The 19,070-nt window shown below is 44.4% G+C and overlaps 2 protein-coding genes across 2 annotated transcripts; one reads left to right on the top strand and one right to left on the bottom strand.

Annotated features, from left to right (window-relative positions):
- The first annotated feature begins 443 nt into the window (after positions 1-443).
- LOC121923262 (red-sensitive opsin) lies at positions 444-11,999 on the top strand. The gene is made up of 6 exons (XM_042453531.1): positions 444-548; positions 7,282-7,578; positions 8,066-8,234; positions 8,811-8,976; positions 10,335-10,574; positions 10,949-11,999. Exons 1-6 carry the CDS (start codon positions 452-454, stop codon positions 11,063-11,065), a joined length of 1,086 nt encoding a protein of 361 aa, XP_042309465.1. The 5' UTR covers positions 444-451; the 3' UTR covers positions 11,066-11,999.
- A 907-nt stretch (positions 12,000-12,906) lies between these two features.
- Positions 12,907-18,410, bottom strand: TEX28 (testis expressed 28). The gene is made up of 4 exons (XM_042453530.1): positions 18,337-18,410; positions 16,365-17,068; positions 14,213-14,348; positions 12,907-13,289 (listed from the first exon to the last, which is right to left on the bottom strand). Exons 1-4 carry the CDS (start codon positions 18,406-18,408, stop codon positions 12,975-12,977), a joined length of 1,227 nt encoding a protein of 408 aa, XP_042309464.1. The 5' UTR covers positions 18,409-18,410; the 3' UTR covers positions 12,907-12,974.
- Positions 18,411-19,070: the final 660 nt, after the last annotated feature.

The raw sequence follows: 19,070 nt of genomic DNA, 5'->3' as shown, positions 1-19,070 counted from the left end.
GCAAAGAAGAAAGAAATGGGATTTCTTTAGCAGCAAAGCATAGAGGGCTGAACTGTGGTGATATGTGTTATGCAGTGGGCCCTTGATATTGACTAGGGTTTGGTTCCAGGAACCTCCATGGATACCAAAATCCATGGATGCTCAAGTCCCATAATGGCACAGTAAAATGGTGTACATTATATAAAAGGGCAAAATCAAGGTTTGTCTATGGGAATTTGTATTTTAAATTTTAAAAGTACTTTCAAGCTTTGGATGCTTGAATCCCTGGATAGAAAAATCTGTGGATAAGGAGGGATGACTGTAGTAAGAGACACTGTGATGCTGAGGAGGTCCCTGACACTAGAGCATTGTTTGTTACAGTGCAGGAAAAGGAAATGATTTACAGTACTGGGTTCAAGGCTGTACAGCCATTGGAGTCTGAGGAGTTTTTATTTGCTTGCAGCCTTCATATATGCTGCTGTACTGCATATCGTCTCAGCATGGCTTATGTGTCAGGTTTAAAAAAGAAGAAGAGGAAAAAGAAGATAGTAACTGCCCTCAGGCTTATGGTAAGTTACAGTCCAGATTCCAAAAAGAACATAACACACAAGGAGGATAGTGAGGGAAAAGCAAAACCATGATTTTCCAGGGGATTGGTTGTGTTAGTCTGTTACTGAAAATCTTCACCGTAAGTGCGCAAGTTTCCTGGGAAAATGACCGTTTAAATCCCTGATTTTTCCCACATGTGATAAATTCCATGCTATGTGGTGCTATGTGTTAAGGATCTTTTTACAGATCCTACACAGGAACACACATTCTCCCTTCTCGCTCTCTATGTCATATCGCTAGTATTCCCACACCCCTTACAAGTCCACAAAGTACTTTAGAATGGTAACCATTGTGGAAATGTCCAGAGGAGGGTAACCAAGATGATCGAAGGTTTGGAAACCAAGCCCTATAAGGAATGACTTAAGGAGAGGATATGTTTACCTTGGAGAACAGAAGGCAAAGAGATTATATGATTGCCATCTTTAAATAGATGAAAAGATGTCTTATACAAGATGAAGCTAGCTTATTTTCTGCTGTGCCACAGATTAGGATCCAAAATATACTGCAGAAATCATCAGTTTGAGGCCGCTTTAGTTGACTTGGCTCAGTGCTTCAGAATCCAGGGAATTGTAGTTTATTGTGGCACCAGAGCTCTCTCACACCTAAAGGGCCATCATATCCCATAAAAGTGTTACACATATCATGGAACTGTAGAATCCTTGAGTTGAAAAAGACCACAAGGACCATCTAGTCCATGACCTGCCAAGCCAACTTCTATTTAAAGATCCCCAGAGATGGAGAGTCCATCATCCCCTGAAGCAGTCTATACCATTCCTAGCATTATTGTTTTTTCCAGTGAGTCATGCCTACTCATGAATTGACCAAAGTACGAGAGTCTCAATTTAGTCATCTTGGCTTCCAGGGAGATTTCTGGTTTGATCTGTTCAGGGACCCATTTGTTTGTCTTTTTGGATGTCCATGGGATCCTCTGCACTCTTCTCCAGTACCATATCTCAAATTAATTGATTTTCTTGCTATCTTCTTTCTTAACTGCCCAGTTCTCACATCCATACATGGTAATAGGGAATACAATGGCTTGTATGATTCTAACTTTCTTGCTGAATTATATATCTTTGCATTTTGGAATCTTTTCTAGTTCTTTCATAGCCACTCTTCCCATTCTTAGGCCTCATTCCCCCTGAGGTTTAAATCGGATCATGTGGCATCTTCTTCTGGTTTCCTGCCTGCAGTCCCTGTTCCAATCAATGTTTGATTCCAGGTGTGAAAATTCTTTTACTACTTCTATTACTTTATTGTCTAGGTTGAATTTTTCTACATTCTCCGTTGTCATTATTTTTGTTTTCTATACGTTCAACAGTAAGCCTACCTTTGCACTTTCCTGCTTGTTCTTCCTTAGTAGTTGTTCCAGGTCTGGGAGGTTTTCTGCTAGATTTATGGTATCACCTGCATATTGTAGATTGTTGATATTCCTTCCTCCTGTTTTCACTCCTCCTTCTTCTATGTCCAGTCCTGCTTTTCTTACAATATGTTCTGCATGTAAGTTGAACAGGATGTAGCCTTGTCTCACTCCTTTGTCAACTGGGAACTATTTGGTTTCTCTATGTTTTATAGCCTCTTGTCCTGAGTACAGATCTCTCAACAGGACTATCAGATGTGTTGGCACTCCCAAGCCTTTAAGGCCGTTCCATAGACTTTCATGATCTATGTAGTCAAAGAGCTAACAAGAGCTAGATAAATGTATTTTGACTTGATTGATTTAAGTGGGACCATCATTAAGTTATCAATTAATTAATTGAGAATGTAAAAGAGCCAACAGATTTTATGTTTCCCAGCTGGTTTTTAATATATGCAAACTGCTGTAGGAAGCTTTATTTATCATCGTTCATCATTAGATTATGATAGTAAATTGCAAGATTGAAAGATTTTAAACAAACAAGTGATAAGGGTGGCTTGAAAGCAGACTAGTCTTTTTTACATCCAGGTGGTCCTCTGGGGTTCTGCACTGGCCGCCACACACAGACTCCTCCTCATCTCTTTCAGAAAAATGATTTTTGAAGCGCTTACCCCTGGAATTTTTTTGGGGGGGGGATCTATGTGGAAATCCGACAAAAAGAAAATGGAAAGTCAAAAAGATTATTTTAAAGGAGGGAGAAAAGGATTTTGGTGTTGTGGATGAGAAACTGAGTTGTCAGAAAGTCATGCAGCTCTTTCCTTGGCTGCATCTACACTGTAAAAACAATGCAGTTTGACACCACTTTAAGTGTCGTCGCTCCATCCTATGGAATCCTGGGATCTGTAGTTTTCCAAGGTCTTTAGCCTTCTTTGCCAAAGGGTACTGGTGACTCACAAAAATAGAAATCCTAGGAATCTCTAGGATGGAGCCATGGCAGGTAAAATGGTATCAAACTGCATTATTTATACAGTGTAGAGGTACTCCTTGTCTCCTAAGGTCACGTTAGGGACAGAGGGAGTGGTAGTTGAGTAAAATCACCAATGACATTTTCTGGCTTCATTCTGGTAAGGGTTCTAGAATAGGATTTCAACTTAAATAGCAATTAAACATACACATGATATGATAGTTATTCTCTGACTGGCATAGAGGAGCACTCCACACACAGTTGTGTTATTTCCCACATTCCAGCATACATAGCAGGAACTGAAAAGGACAAAGGTCTTTTCTTTTATGACTGTTGACTCCTCTACCTTCACATCAGACTTTTTGGGAATATAAATCTGTGCTGATTTATACTGTTTCACTATTTTATAGAGCCCTATAAATGTGGAAGGTTCCTTCCACCCTGCTGCTGTAGAGATGCTGAAGCTATATCTGCTCTGCTGGTGGCCATACATTCTGTGGGCTCAGTACTTTTGCTGAATCGTAACAGAGAAATATTCACCCCTTTAGCAATTGTGCAATCAGTAGTTTAGAGGCTTTATTCCCTAGGATTCATGTAACGCTTCTGTTAATCTGAGATGCTTAGTCCTTCCAATATACTTCTTCACAGCCTTCCTTATATCCAGTGTGTGCCAGTTTTTCCCTGTAGTGTACTGTACATACTCGTGTACAAGTCAACTTCATATATATAAGTCAAGGGAAGGTTTCAGGGTAAAAATCATGGATTTTGATATGAGCTGTGGATAAGTCAAGGGTCAAATTTAAGGGGCTATAACAACGGATAGAAAGGGGAAAACAGCACTTCTATCCCTCCATCTCCTTCTCTGGATCTCTCCCAACCAGCTAACACCATGTCCCTGATGGTGGAGGAGAGGCTTTAACATCGGATTGGGAAGGAAAGGAAGTGGCATTAAATGGGGTGTTTCTTTGATGGGAAGAGAAGGCTTTAAAATTGGATTGGGAAGGGAAAGAAGTGGAGCTAAAAGGGTGTTTGATGGGAAGAGAAGGTTTTTTAATTGGGGCCTTATTCCCACTTACAAATAAATTGGTGTGCGATTCGAATCGATGGATCAATTCAACATCAGATCGCGGTTTACACTACACTTGCCCTCATCATCTTTTCTGTCATTTTCTGGCATCAAAATAACCCAGTTGGGGATCCCATTCACAAATGAATCGATTCAAAAGGATTAGGTTCCAGCTGGCCAAAGGGGAAATTTGAATTGATTCTGATCCACTTGTGGTTCACACTTGCATGGAATCGATTTATCGAAAAAGAAGCTGAAAAAAATGAGTGCCAAAAAGATGCGGGTTAAATGGGTCTGGAGCATGCCCCCCTCCTCGGAATTGCTTCAGCAAAGTGGAGTTTCTTTGGAAACTCTTTCAATACACAACACACACACACACACACACACACACGCAAAACCTCCTGCCTCAAGGCGCAAAGAGTGGGGCATCATGGTGGTGCTTGCTTCAGGACCCTTCTAAGCAGCAATAGTGTACTGACCTGTATATAAGTCATCCTAGGATTTTAGGGTCAATTTTGGGGCATACATTTCTCGACTTATAGACGAGTATATACGGTATTTGGGCAAAAATCTAGGAAATGGATGGACCGATGCAGCCTTTTGTTTAATGGACATTTTGGTAGGAAAAATTGGGTCAAGTGGGAACCTGAATCTGTGCTGGTCCCATTTATACAACTTGGATGTATTGGTAAAGCTGCTGACCCCGACACCCTCCTAACTGATATAATGGCCACTAGGAATACGACTGTAAAGGTCAAAAAATGAAGACCTTTTAGCCTGTTAATGATTAACTAGATACAATAGCCCTTTTCTACTGGTGAACATGTGTCTGGGATAGAGTAACAGAAAAATGAGCCCCAAAGCTCTATGATATGTCGGACCAAATACTGAAGATGTAGGTCTTGTGTCCTGCAAAAAGAGCTTGGAACAGTATTTATTACCCTTATAATAACAAGGGCCTCATTTTCGTTAGCACTGCAGCTGCAATTTGTTAAAAGCAACTTTTTACTTCCCTGCTTTTTAATTCTCTAGGAATCGTTTTTAAGTTACTTAAAAAAAGAACACAATTTCTGAATGGTACAAGCTACTATCCGTGGTGCTAAACACATTGTCCTCCACAAAGCACAAGGTACCAACATGAGCCAATGCTGGAACCATGTCACCTAAAATGTAATTTAAAAGTTACAGATCTACTGAAAACAAATTGGTACTACCCTTAATTATGTTACAGTGAGCCTTTGGTATCTGCAGCAGATACCAAAATCCATGGATGGTCAAGTCCCCTTATATACAATGATGTAGTAAAATGGTGTCCCTTATATAAAATGGCAAAATCAAGGTTTACTTTTTGGGGTAGTGGAAATCTGGGGATATTTCCAAGCTGTGGAGGGTGGAATCTGCAAAGGCAGAATCCATGGATATGGAGGGCTGACTATCCAACCGTACCATTAATCCCAATGGTACACTTTTGTTACTAGAAAAGGAAAGAATTACAACTAATGGATTATTTGTAACTCTCTTAATGGTGTCACTTCATGCAAAGGATAGTGTTGTGTCACTGAGAAGGATGCATCCCACATGTGGCCTGCTCCAGAGGTCTTTCTGTCCCCTCTCATCTCTGTGTAACTGAATGGCAGTACTGGTAGAACAGAAACTGCTGAAGCTGTTCTTTAGTTACACAAGATGGAAGGTGGCCTTTTCAAAAACAACCTGTTACATGGTTGGCTTTCTGGCACAAGTCATCAGGCAGAGGACTCTTGAATATTTTGGGCCCTGCTTCTTATACTTGTTCCTCAAGACACATCAGACCTGGAAGGTATAGTTGTTGGCTTGGGCATTGGGTGATTAAACTTTGGGAGGCATCCCCTTGGGCTCAGCATACATTTCCTCTCTAGCAATTGTTAGTTTGTTTAAGAATACTTTTGCGGGGCTAGTTTTTATGACTACCACCCAGGAGCGGCTGTTTTCTGGCATATCAACCTGGGTCGCAAATTTGTCCATGGTGGTTTGGTGCTCAGGCTTCAGGGCGAAACAGCCATCTCTGTGAGGAGCAAAATTGGGCCAAAAGGTCCTTTGGCCTAGTTAGAAAAATGGGCCATTAGGAAATTGCAAGGAAGAACCATTCTTGAGAGGGATTAGCTGAGCTCTTTTGACTCTCTAATCACCCCTCCCTGCTCATCCCTCACCTGAAGTGTCCAGCAAAGACACCCAGGGTGACGCAGGATAACCGTGAGCTCTTCATATTGCTGCAAACTGGGGGAGGGAGCAGGAAAATGAGGCAGGGAGGGGGCCAAATCACAGCCCAATTAAGGGATAAAACGTTTAAGGGCTTTGGGGATCTTGTTCTCCAAGCCAGGGGCTTAATCCGCCTGGGGGGGTGAATATAAAAATGGACAGTGCCCTGGACCCTGCCGCAGACGTTCGGATGGGAGAGACTGAGCGGTAGAGAGGGGAAGAGGAGAAAGAAAAAAAGAAAGGGGGGAAGAAGAGCAAAACTAGGGAGAAAGAGAAAGTGAGCGAGTAGGGAAGGAGCAAGGAACGACAAGCGCTGGTCGTAGGGTGGGGAGGAAGGCGGGCAAGGGCCATGACCGAAGCCTTGGATGTGGCTGTATTTGCTGCCCGACGGGGCAGAGACGATGACGATACCACAAGAGACAGCTTGTTCACTTATACCAACAGCAACAATACCCGGGGTGAGCCCAGCAGAAGCATCAGAACACAAGGGGTCGGCCTAAGGTTGGAGGTTGGACGCCTGGAGGTGGGAATCATTCTTCGACAGACCAGGGGAAGGCAGAGGAGAGAGCCTTGCTCTAGCTGGTTGCACCCCAAATCCAAAAGATCATGGGGAGGAATGCTCCACATGTATGATTTGCCAGTGGTTTCTGAGAGAGCGTCTGAAAGGGTCTTCAGGAGGCAGGGACGTAGCCAGGATTTTGGGAAGGGGGTGGTCCAGACTAAGTGCCACCATTATAATGGGGCTTGGGTGTGGTGGCGCAGCAGCACACACCATTCATTTTATCTAACGGAAGGGGGGGGCCCGGCCCCCAAAACCCCCCCCCCCCAGCTACGTCCCTGTAGGAGGTGTTCTGTGGGTATAGGGATCTTAGTAAGCAAGCCAGGAAGAGGTGTAAATGCCTCCATCTTTCATGGGGGATGAAAACCACAGGAGGATCCACAAAGTGTCCAAACTAGGAACAGACACTCTCTTGTCTTTCCTTGGCAAAGTAGCCTCCTGGTGGATTCCTCTGTGATGACGGCTATTGTTGGTGGGGCTCCTTCTAACTCCTAAACTTTTCCCTCCTCTGGCAGGCCCCTTTGAAGGTCCAAACTATCACATTGCTCCACGATGGGTCTACAACATCACTTCTCTCTGGATGATCTTTGTGGTCGTTGCCTCAGTCTTCACTAATGGTTTGGTATTGGTGGCCACTGCCAAATTCAAGAAGCTACGGCATCCGCTGAACTGGATTCTGGTGAATTTGGCAATAGCTGACCTGGGTGAGACAGTTATTGCCAGTACCATCAGTGTCATCAACCAGATCTTTGGCTATTTCATCCTTGGCCACCCTATGTGTGTTGTGGAGGGATACACTGTGTCTGCTTGTGGTAAGAGACAAATGGGTTACTTATTTACTTACGTTCCAGTTTCACCCACTTTTCCTTTTAATCCTTCCCACATGTCACCACTCCCCTTGAAATCACATATCTCTTCCCTGTTGTCATCTGAGATTCCCTATCATATTCCTTTACTTTGCTTCTTCTTATCAGGATTTTCTAGGGCAGGGACATTTCATTCCCCGCTACGCTTTGTCTCTAGCTGCCTTGTGTATGCTAATCCTTTGCACTCCAGGACTCATTTGGCAGGATACAATACAAGGTTTTTAAAAAACCATCCGGCCAGTGACAGAACCCACAACTGCAATTTGGCACACTTGTTTTAGTATCCGGGAAAGTCAGTCCACAAAAAAGTGGTGGAGATGAGTTGGGAGGAAGATTGGTTCCCGCCTTCCACAGACCCAGCATAGATATTTTCCAGAAATCCATATCACTCCTGACTAGTGACAACTATCCCCTGTGCTTCTCTTCTCTGTAGGTATCACAGCCCTCTGGTCTTTGGCCATTATCTCCTGGGAACGCTGGGTTGTTGTCTGCAAGCCCTTTGGAAATATCAAGTTTGATGCCAAACTGGCCATGGCTGGCATTGTCTTCTCCTGGGTGTGGTCTGCCGTCTGGACAGCACCACCCATCTTTGGCTGGAGTAGGTGAGTTGAGGAGAAGGGACTATGGCAAACAACATCAGTGGAGAGAATGGTAGGCATGGAGGGAAAGGCTGGTGAGGAGAAGGGAAGCAGGTTTAGGGAAAGGTGTAATTACGCTCCACTTCAAGTATTCTGCATTAGCATTCTATGTGGTTTGCCAAACAAACACAGAACTCTTGCTCAGGATGGGCTGAGTTCACAGCAAATGAGTATAGAGTATTGGCTCATTCCTTGTTGGCAAGAAATAAGGAGGTGGGATGGAGAGATCATCTATCTTTTTGGTCCATGGGACTTCAGAAGCGGGGCTGGAGATTATTTTCATGGGGCTGGAAAGCTCTGAGCAGAAAACCAGTACAAAGGTATTTAGCTCAAGCTGTGTCTCAAATGATGGGCATTAGTTTTGGAGCAATATAGGTGTCATTTGCTGTGTCTTGTGAATGTCAAGCTTACATTAACCAATGCCTGTATTCCACTTTTCTCTTTGAACAAAGTCCAGTTGTTGTTAACATAAATAGCAATAGGAGAGGCTCAAAGGTGCTTTAAATTTCATATGTGAGAATGGCCTTGCTCCCTCTCCAGGTATTGGCCTCATGGGCTGAAAACCTCCTGTGGTCCAGACGTATTCAGTGGCAGTGATGACCCTGGTGTTCAGTCTTACATGATTGTCCTCATGATCACTTGTTGCTTCCTTCCCCTTTCTGTCATTATTCTCTGCTACTTACAAGTGTGGATGGCTATCCGTGCAGTGAGTATTTGCACTACATTACTACTCTGTCTCCTAGCTGGAATCCCCCTGGTCCAAAACACACTGCAGAAATAATCTAGCTTTAACTTCCCTGGCTCAGTGCTATGGAAACCTGGGAATTGTAGCTTATTGTGGCACCAGAGCTCTCTGAAAAAGAAGACTAAATGTCTCACACAACTAAATTTCCCAGAATTCCCTAGCATTGAGCCAGGGCAGTTAAAGTGGTCTCAAACTGAATTATTTCTGCAGTATGTTTTGGACCCATGTTCCTCCCACTCCTACAAGAATGCCACTTTACATAGAAACCTTCACCTTAATCCTGTCCCTTTTGCTAAGGCCTCATTCCCACTACAAAATAAATCGTTTTTGGAGTCAAATCGATGACGCAATTTAGCGCTGAATAGACATTCACACTATTTGAGCCTTTGATTTACCTACCCATTTCAGTTTAATCCACTTCGTGTTCACATTCAGTGATGGATCGATTTAACATGGAGTCACCTCATAAGGGTGACTGCGCCATACGAACCAATTCTGATCTGCAGCTCATTCACATTAGTGCTAAAGTGATGTATTGCAAATGACGCAGGGAATTAAGCAGATCCAGAAGAAGCATTTTAAATGGGTCTAGCGCCGGGGGGCCCTCAACAAACCAGGGATTTTGTGGAAGTGCAGACAAGTGCCATTTAAACCACTTTAAACCGTTTTGCAAACTGGTTTATTATGTAGTGGGAATGGGGCCATTATCTCCTCTACCTTCGACATACAACATCTTTCACGTTCAAAATATCACACTTCTAAGATTCCTAAGTGGCATCCTATTGGATTTTTTTTGTCAATGACACACACCCCTGACACTCTATCTTCCTTATAGGAAATCCCTTGTTCAAATTGTTAGGCTCGGTAAGATTTCCTCTGAATACCTAATTCCTAGCAAGATCCCAGGAACACACAAGCATCTGCCCTTGGCTGTTCTCAAATCCTTACTAAACCTTCCAAGAAGCTTATCTCCAGTTTCCATTGTATTTCTCTTTTCCTTCTTCTCTATTAACAGTATTTTCCTTGTGAAAAGATATACTGTTTGAAATTAACTATTTCTTACTTACTGTGGGGACCTTCTTTTCTTTCCCCACCGCAGCCTAAGTCTTTTGAGCCAGTGTGGTATAGTGGTTTGAGCATGGGACAACATTTTTGGAGATTCTGGAGACCAGAATCCCGACACAGCTATGGAAACCCACTGGGTGACTTTGGGCAAGTCGACAGATTTGCAGCCTAGCCCAACTGAATCCCTCTCCTCTCTACCGTTTCATAAATGTTATGCCCCCTTTAACCCGACTGCTTGCCTTCCTCTTGCCCAGGTCGCTGCCCAGCAGAAAGAGTCAGAATCTACACAGAAGGCTGAGAGGGAAGTGTCGAGGATGGTAGTGGTCATGATCATTGCCTATTGCTTCTGCTGGGGACCATACACAATCTTTGCCTGTTTTGCTGCTGCCAACCCAGGCTATGCCTTCCACCCCCTTGCAGCTGCTTTGCCTGCCTTCTTTGCAAAGAGCGCCACCATCTATAACCCAATTATCTACGTCTTCATGAACAGACAGGTAATTTGCTCTTTTTCCAAATGGACTCTGACAGGGTTAGCTAGATGAGATGGAAAGTACAGAAAACAGAGGGCTGCATGGGTTAGACAGAAGCCTATAGGGAGGATGCATTGCCTAGCACCAGAGTGAGAATTATAAAGGACCCAAGATGTTGTGGGACTGCAACTCCCAGTTTTTCCCCATCGTTGGCTCTGCTGGCTAAAGTTGAAGGGACTTGTAATCTGACACACCTGAAAGGCCACTGATTCTCACTCTTGGCCTGGTGGAGTCTGTTGCATAAAATTATCTGATGGAGGAATGCAGAACTCACACTTGTTTCTGATTAACCTTATCCTCCCTCTCCCCCCTCTACCATTCTCTTTTTCTTCTGGCAGTTCCGTAACTGCATATTGCAGCTCTTTGGCAAGAAGGTGGACGATGGTTCTGAATTATCCTCCACTTCCCGCACTGAGGTTTCATCTGTCTCTAACTCCTCTGTATCACCGGCATAAGAGCCCCCTGCCTGAATAGACACCAAGCCAGGAGACTCTGCCTCCCAGAAGAGCCCCCGTAAGATCTTTCCCTTCCTCCTGGACTGCTGCCGTATGGATTCCCTATGAGCATATCAAATACCGGCCTGCCATCTCCACAGACCCTCTCCTTTGAACCTAGACCGTAACCTAAGATGGGAGTGCTGCTATTTTTCCAGTGCTTTGGGGGAGGGAAATGTTTCTGCTTTCCTTTCAGAATTGTTTGGGGATAGAGGTGAAGGGGATGAAGAATTCCCTGTTAAATATCCCATCTTTCTGCAGCTTTCCTGGGAGGTGTTGTTTGGACACTCGTTCCCAAGATCCTGAATTAGTCTTCCTGTACAGCCCGCCTCAGTCCTCCCCGCCAATGGAGCAAAATAAAAGGGGTTCCCTGTGGAAAGCATATAGCTTTTGTAAAGCAAGTCTGTCCGAGGCCCTCTTAGCAGTGAACTTGCCCCAGTATCCATATCTTCCCTAAATGCTCCCCTTCCTGTGGCAGGATGGACTGATGGATGTGTCCCAAGAGGGAAGATTACCCACTGTTTGGCCATGCAGGCCATATTCCGATTCCCTTTTGCTCTGTCTCTCTATGAAGTTTTCACTGGTGCCAGGGATTTTGTTGAAGGGGGGCTGGAAGGAGAAAACGTTTGTCCCCCGAGGTGTCTGTGCCTCAGCCAGGTTGGATGCATTGAATCCTAGTGCTGTTGAATGTGGGAATGATTCAGAGATGGGGTAGAACCTGTGAGACTCAGCACGAGCCACCTTGGTCATCCAAGGGACTTTGTGCTTCTCCCCAGCATGGCTGAACCGGAACCATTCTGTACATAGTGTTTGATACTAAAGCCTATTGTGTCCCTGGGACATCTAGCTAGAAATGCAATGAGGAAAAATGGAAAAAAAAAACTACAGCAGTGAGAGTGTGATAGAGAATAAAGATTTTTAACTTCTGTATAAAAGCTCTGTTCTTATCCTGCCAAAAACACAAAACACAAAACCATGCAGCAACAGAATGCCCTTTGCTGAAATGTGTTTGCTATATATATATATATATCTTTGCATGGGGATGGGGTGGGGATGATGGCAGTAAAAGAAGGAAAAGCTTCCAGAGGTGGCAGAGGTTAGGGGTCTGTCTGATTATTACAGACTCCAGTGGAGGAAAGACCCAGGAAGATTAGATTTCACTGCTAGTAAATACATGCTAACAGGTATGAGGAATGGTAACATGGCTGCCTAGACAGGAGAACTTGTGGGGCCATGAACAGAGGAAAAAACTGGGAGGAAAATACACCTGACTGAAGAGACACAATCCACAGGGATGTTCACCTGGGCAAGAGACACAAAGAAGAACTGCACAAACCAAACACTGTAGCAGAACGGGCCTCTTCTAGAGTGTGGTTGGGTGTGATTTAGATTTTCCAATTCAGATGTCAAAATGCCATGGGAAAGTCCTTGCGTACATCTCCCAAGCTGGATAGATTGCCAGAACCACAGCATTATTAGACTACAGAGTTACGACTTAAGGCTGCTTGGTTTCATTTGCTTTCTTCCCTACGCAGACCAATGAATTCAGAATGTGTGTGCATGCCTGTACATCAATATGCATCCTCTGTGTGTATGTATCTGTTTTTCTTTGTCTCACCTGTGCTGAACTTTCTCAAGAAGAATGGACACACAGCCCTTAAACTCCTGCAGTCTGTTTTAGATTCATTTGAGGTGCTGGAATACATGGTTAGACTTGGTATATGGCATGAGCCATCACACGTAGCTGGGCATAGCTGTAGGTGCATGGGGAAAGAGACAGACATGTAGATTTGGGTGTGTTTTTTTAATAAATAAAGAAATAAATAAACATCAGGGAGTGTTGAAATGTGCGTGCCATTTAGTCCTCTGGTTATGAAGCTGAGGGAAACCATGCTTTCCATTCCAGCTGGGTAATATGAGGAAAGTAGTGCCAGGCAGCAGTGATGATAATAACCACAAGCAGAGTGGTAATGGCACGCCAGCGAGTACGCAGAAGAGGAAGGACACAGGCTGAAACCGTGGAGGCACACACCAGGAGAATGGCAGCAATGGTCAGTAGAAGGTTCATAAGCTGTCCATAAAGTTTATACACACTGGCCTGGGGCAACTCCATTGCCTCCTGTTGCTGGGCCTGCTGCTGCATTTCCAGTTTGGCCAGTCGGGTCTGGTACGTCTCCAGCACCTCCTGCCAAAGAGACAAGGAGAAGGCAGGAGGTCAGGATCCCCTACTTGGTTGGGCTCCTTCTCCCCTGGCATTTGAACTCTCACATTATAACCTTCTGCTCTCTAAGGAGTCTGTCATGCATTACACTAATAGCAATTTTCTAAGTGCCATTTGGGTATCCATGAACAAATGAGAAGAATCAAAAGGCTCAGGGGAAACTGGGGCTTCTCAAAGTATAAAAAAGCAGGAGTAGGAACACCCTGGTGCAGACTGGGTCTCCTCAGTGGCCCCAGAACAGTGACTGCATGTTGGGGGGCTAGGTGGGCAGAGGGAAGAAAACTGACAGAAAGGGAATTGGGATGGAAAATCTTGAACAGGGACACACCTCACATGGCTTCACTTAGTTGCATTTCCCATTTGTCCTCTGCTAATGAACTTTCAACACACCCAGGAGAAATCATTTGCAGGGAATAACTCTGGGGCGGAACTCTTGGGCTGAAATGAATGGGTGTACCTAATAGTTCCCTGTGCAGAGGCAGGCTAAGAACCAAAAGATAGCTTGTCCCACCCCCACGGAAGGCTCCAGTGGGAGGCACCTTCCCGAAATACAAAGTGCCCTCTGCAGGGCTCTTTAACAAGGTTAATCCCCCCCCCCCGAACCTTTCTAATGCATACTATTAATAATCCCCTAGATCTCTGAGTTTTCTGACATCCTGCTTTGACTCACTTAATACAAGCTTTGCCACATTAGCCCAGGAATATATTTCTGTATCTAAAGCTGGTTGGAGGAGCTTGAGTGTGGTGTGCCATATCCCTCCTCAGATATGCCTCCCATCTTCCCTGGCATGACCAACCACATCCTCCTCCACAATCCTATTCCTCCGGTTCTCAGAATGCTGCTATGTCTACACATCCAGGACTTCTAGACATAGGAAGTCCCTTACCCATACGTCCCGAGACCTCTCGTAAGACTGGTAGACCATCTTCTCTTCAGTGCAGGCCAGGTCATGTTTGAGGTTGGTGATCTCATTGAGATTGATCTGGATCACGTCGTTCACTTGCACCTCCAGAATATAGTGCCTGAGGAAGGGTGGCATAGTCAAAGGGGTGGGCTGACTGAGGTTCTACGGTCTGATCCTGCTCTCCCTGTTCCTCTCACGTCCCCCAACCCTAGCTCAAGCCAGCTGGCTGATCTTGTTAAAGCCTGAGCTTAACTCACTGCAGGTAATTGGATTAGGACCAAGTTGGCTCTGCTTCCTCATTTGACACTTGCAGTGTCAAGAGGTGGATGAGAAGGCTCATCCTGGGGGATGTCCATGGGTATGGAAGGCATCTGCATTTAGGATTACATTGGAGCAGAGAAACTCTGTGCAAAGAGAGCACTGAATCTCAGGACTGTGAGAAGTGCTACTTCTGAATAGGTGTGAAGAAAGGACATGTTACCAGTGTCACAAGTGGAAATTAGGGTAGATGTAATCCTGGTTTGAAATAACTATTATGTTAATTAAATGTTTGAGCAGTTCATAGCCAAGTTTTACTCACTTCTTCTCATAGGATCCGGAGAGTGACAAGAAATATTAAGAACGTTAAGAAAAACAACACCCACAGTAATTTCTCAATGCCTGTCCAAACAGTAGGGCCATTGTAAGGGACTGGGTTAGTAGAACATGGGGCAAGGGCCTCTGTCCCAGTAAGGGCTTCTTGGACCTGCTTCTCTTCTTCATCACTGCAACTTACTTGTTTACTCACTTAATTCTCTGCCACAGACAATGGTGGTAATGAGAAGAAAAAAACTTTTAGATGTTACTGCTAGTTTGCTCACAGAATGTGTACCAGGCAAGCAAAATCAGGTGGGATTTTCCTTCTTTTCATTCACACCTGTTAATTATTATTCATTTTTATTTATGTTTTTGAAGTACAGATTGCTCAAAGGATTGACAGTGTGGAAAGTATCTGAGTGATATGACAGACACCAGCCAATCAGTGATGTCCATTTGTTTGAAATTCAAAGAACAATTTCCATCCAATCCGAGTGCATAACTCTGAAAGAAAATAAATCCAATGGACTGATTGCAGTGAAGATGTTCTGTTACCTTCATGATCACAGCTGCTCACTAATCTACATTTGTTGTAAATTCTCCTTACACTATATCATTGAATACCAAAGTCAGGATTGTTTGTGCCACTGTAGTATTTCCAATTTCTATGTATGGTTGTGAAAGTTGGACAGTGAAGAAAGTTTATCAGAAGAGAATCAACTCATTTGAGATGTGGCTCTGGAGGAGAGTTTTGCAGATACTCTGGACTGCCAAAAAGACAAATAAGTGGGTTCTAGAGCAAATCAAGTCTGAACTCTCTCTAGAAGCCAAGATGATTAAACTGAGACTATCATATTTTGAACACATAATGAGAAGACATGACTCTTTGGAAAAGACAATAATGCTTGGCAAGGTGGAAAGCAGAGGGAAAAGAGGAAGATTACATTAAAGATGGGTAGATTAAATCAAGAAAGCAATGACTTCCCTAAGTTTGCAAAACCTGAGCAGGGCTGTTGAAGATAGGGTCACTTGAGGTCTCTTGTTAAGGGTAGTTAACAACAACATAGACAATTCTCAGCTAGAGAATTCCTCTAGTGCCTCTGAACAAACCAGAGATTCCAGGATGCCACAGGATGCAGCCATGGCATTTAAAATGGAGTCATAGTGCTATAACTGTGTAGTGTGGAAGGGACCCTGATACCATGTTTCTGGGTTAGCAGCACAGAGAAAGCTGTTGCTTCTGGGGCTCTTTGTTTAAATGCACAAAGGGAAAGGATAGTTCAGTATGAGTTGTGACCCTGGGGTAAATGCACCACTTTTATCAGAGAGGCAGGATATACATTTCATAAACAAAGAACCTGGTACCCAGTAATAGAGCAGCAACTGTTTTCCAGGATTGAGGGAGGGCAAAGGTTTAAAGCCCCAATCCACAGGTACTGGTTTGGGAGGTGGGAGACTGGGCAGGGGAAAAAGGAGACCAGAAGCTCCAAACATGAGGATGGATGTTAGGGAGATGGGATACTAGGGCCCCATTGCTCACAAGAATGCAGGTGCCCACCTCTTTTTCTCCTCCTGCAGGAATTCCATCATCTGCTTTTTATCTGCCCTCCATGCCTCATCCAACCTGTGACATTCATCCTCCAGGGCCTTATGGTCTTCCCTCAGCTCTAACAACTGGGTCTTCAACTCCTGAATCCTCTGGCTGTTTTCTTCCTCAAATAATTCATTTAGGGCTGGCTCTGAGACAACACAACTTTCCTTGCTCTCTGCGAGGGGAGGGAGGTTGACTTCCTCTGCTGCTCCTGTTTCTGTAGTGCGCATCCTGGGTAGATGAAAGGGTGGCAGCCGGGGGAAGTTGGTCCTGTGAGTGAAAATGTGCTGCTGCTGCTGCTGCTGCTGCTGCTGTTGTGCAGAAGCAGTGCTGGTGCTACTCTCCTGTGGGACCAGAACCTTTTGCTCCAGCTTCTTCAGCTGGGCACAGCAATCTTGCAGGCGCTGTTCCAGATGGGCAATATTAGCCGAAGAGCGCTGGTTGATGCGTTCAAAGGCCTGACGGATAGAAGGGGCTTTCTCCCGGTCAGCCTTGCTCACCAGCTCCAAGTAGCAGGAGGTATTTTCATCTCGGTTGTTCCTCTCCACTCGCAGCAACTCAGATAGGTGTAGGATGCGATGGCGCAGGGCATCCTTATGGCTCCGGTAGCTTGACTGGGAAGTGGTGGAAGCAAGAGACACTCTGTGGCCCCGACTGGAACCCGACTCTGCCTACCATAGGGATGAAGTGGGAAGACAACAGGATCAGAAGCAAAGGCAGTGATTTGCATTCAACCATAACACCAAGGCCCAAATCCAACTGCGATTTCTCCCAAAAGCAGACCGATTAAATAAATGGAAACTTGGTAAGTCAGCACTTAAATTCCAGTGATTCAATGGTTCTGCTTTAGTAGAAACTAGCAACTGGATTTAGGGCCACAATTTATATTGAAGCCTCCTCTTCTATGCACAGGATTAACCTTCTCTCAAGCTATTGCAGAATGCACTCTTTCAAGGCTAATACTGCCCAGAACACTTTGCTGTGCTTCCTTCTAGAACAGCCAGTATGCCCCCTTCTCTCACAATGGTGACCACATAATTAAAAATAAAGTGAGTCATATGTAATTGTGGGTAAATACAGAGCTGCAGTAAAGTGGTAATGGGGAGAAGGACGGGTTCAAGACCTCATTCCTCTGGTGAATTCTCCTTCCAGACTGATCCCTGATAGCACCTGCCACTCAGGTTGTTCACTGCCATTACTTGCTGACTCCTTGATCCAAGCTAAGCAGGGCTACTATCACAGCTTCTAATGGAATTACAGCTTTGAGCCCTGCTCACCGTCTTTCTCCACCTCCCTCTCCCCACCACCGGATTAGGCACTGAGTCTTCACTGATGTTTCAAGATGCTTTGTATGCATGAAATTCAATTCCCAGTCTCACATCTTCATGAGTAATGGCAGTGCCAGGGACAGATGAAGCTTTGGAGGGTGTTCTGTTACCTGGCTGTCTTCCTGGAGAACCCTTTATTTGGTTCACCCATTACTGTCTCCCAAAGGATCCCTTAGAAAGGGAGATAAAGTTGCAGGGAATATGGATACCTCTGCGTTGTTGCCCCTGTGGAATAAGAATGTGGGCAAAAATCTCTTGAAAAGACCTAGGTTTGGGGAGGAACTCAGATTCAGTCAATGGCGTTGGAGGCAGTGCTTGATGAGAAAGACTGATCTTTGGTCCCATCAGACGATGGCTTAGAAGGCACCAATACATTTGCCTTTTCCTATTCTTGGTCCCTAGAAAAGTCTTGCAAAGAGATTTCACTGTTAGGAGATCAACATACTATGGCATTACAGAGTGGCTTTTTCTCTGAAAGCCATAGTAAGAGATGCTTCCTGTACCCAGAGCCACAAACAGCTGGCAGGTAGTGTTTGGAAAGATTTTGGTAATTTCCCTAAGAGAGCTGCATGCCATAGGAAAAATTGGAATAGTATCTTTTGGTCACTCACTGCAGTGCGACGCTGGTTTGTGGAGTCTTCGGTCTGCTGAAAGAATTCTTCTTTGGAAGAGCTATCCACCATGGTTGCTGTATGGAAACAAACACACGTATCAAAGGTGCTGCCAAATCCTTTCCCCACTCTTCCTTTCTTTTCCTCCTTTTTGTGTCTCAAGCAGCCATTCATCTCAATTAATCCCTTGGTTAGAAAGTTCACCCCAGCAGATTCCACAGTGTGGCCTTATACGGCTCCCACATCCCTCTGTTTTTCCTCTGCCTTTCTATTCTTCTTTGTGAAACAATTTATACGAGTGTTTTGTATCCCACTTCTGAAAAATCAAAACAGCTTGTAAACATTAAATAAATGCTAAATTATAAGAGTACATTAAAAGCACAGAATAAAATAAAACACTTTTGGAGCTAGTTACAAGCTTTAACTTATGTGTAAACCTTAACAGAATGCAGTGTTCCTCACCTGCTTGTTAATCGTGGGCCCATTCCACCAGGCAGTTTTATTGTGTGAACCATATTAAAATCAATGGGTAACATTATTAGGGCTCTACCATTTCAGCTTCCAGAACAAAACTCTGAACTGGATTTCATAGATGAGATCCATTAAGTCTCTCACTGTGTCCCCCTTAACATTATCCCAATTTTTCCACCTAAAGTAGTCACTCAGAGGTGTAGCTAGACAATTTTCATGGAGGGTGAGAAGACAAAATTGTGGGGGCAAAAGGGTTTGGCCAT

This window comes from Sceloporus undulatus, chromosome 2, assembly GCF_019175285.1.
Source record: "Sceloporus undulatus isolate JIND9_A2432 ecotype Alabama chromosome 2, SceUnd_v1.1, whole genome shotgun sequence".
In the NCBI taxonomy this organism is placed as follows: Eukaryota; Metazoa; Chordata; class Lepidosauria; order Squamata; family Phrynosomatidae; genus Sceloporus; species Sceloporus undulatus.
Note: the sequence above shows the minus strand (reverse complement) of the source record. Positions and strands in the feature narration are given on the sequence as shown.

Excerpts from the sequence above, each read along its gene's own strand:
- LOC121923262 (XM_042453531.1), top strand. The coding sequence starts at position 452 with ATGCTGCTGTACTGCATATCGTCTCAGCATGGCTTATGTGTCAGGTTT. Across the intron at positions 8,977-10,334 it reads TGTGGATGGCTATCCGTGCA|GTCGCTGCCCAGCAGAAAGA; the intron begins GTGAGTATTTGC and ends CCTCTTGCCCAG. Across the intron at positions 10,575-10,948 it reads ACGTCTTCATGAACAGACAG|TTCCGTAACTGCATATTGCA; the intron begins GTAATTTGCTCT and ends TTCTTCTGGCAG.
- TEX28 (XM_042453530.1), bottom strand. The coding sequence starts at position 18,408 with ATGGTGGATAGCTCTTCCAAAGAAGAATTCTTTCAGCAGACCGAAGAC. Across the intron at positions 17,069-18,336 it reads CAAACCAGCGTCGCACTGCA|GCAGAGTCGGGTTCCAGTCG; the intron begins GTGAGTGACCAA and ends TCCCTATGGTAG. Across the intron at positions 13,290-14,212 it reads AGAGGTCTCGGGACGTATGG|GAGGTGCTGGAGACGTACCA; the intron begins GTAAGGGACTTC and ends TCTCTTTGGCAG.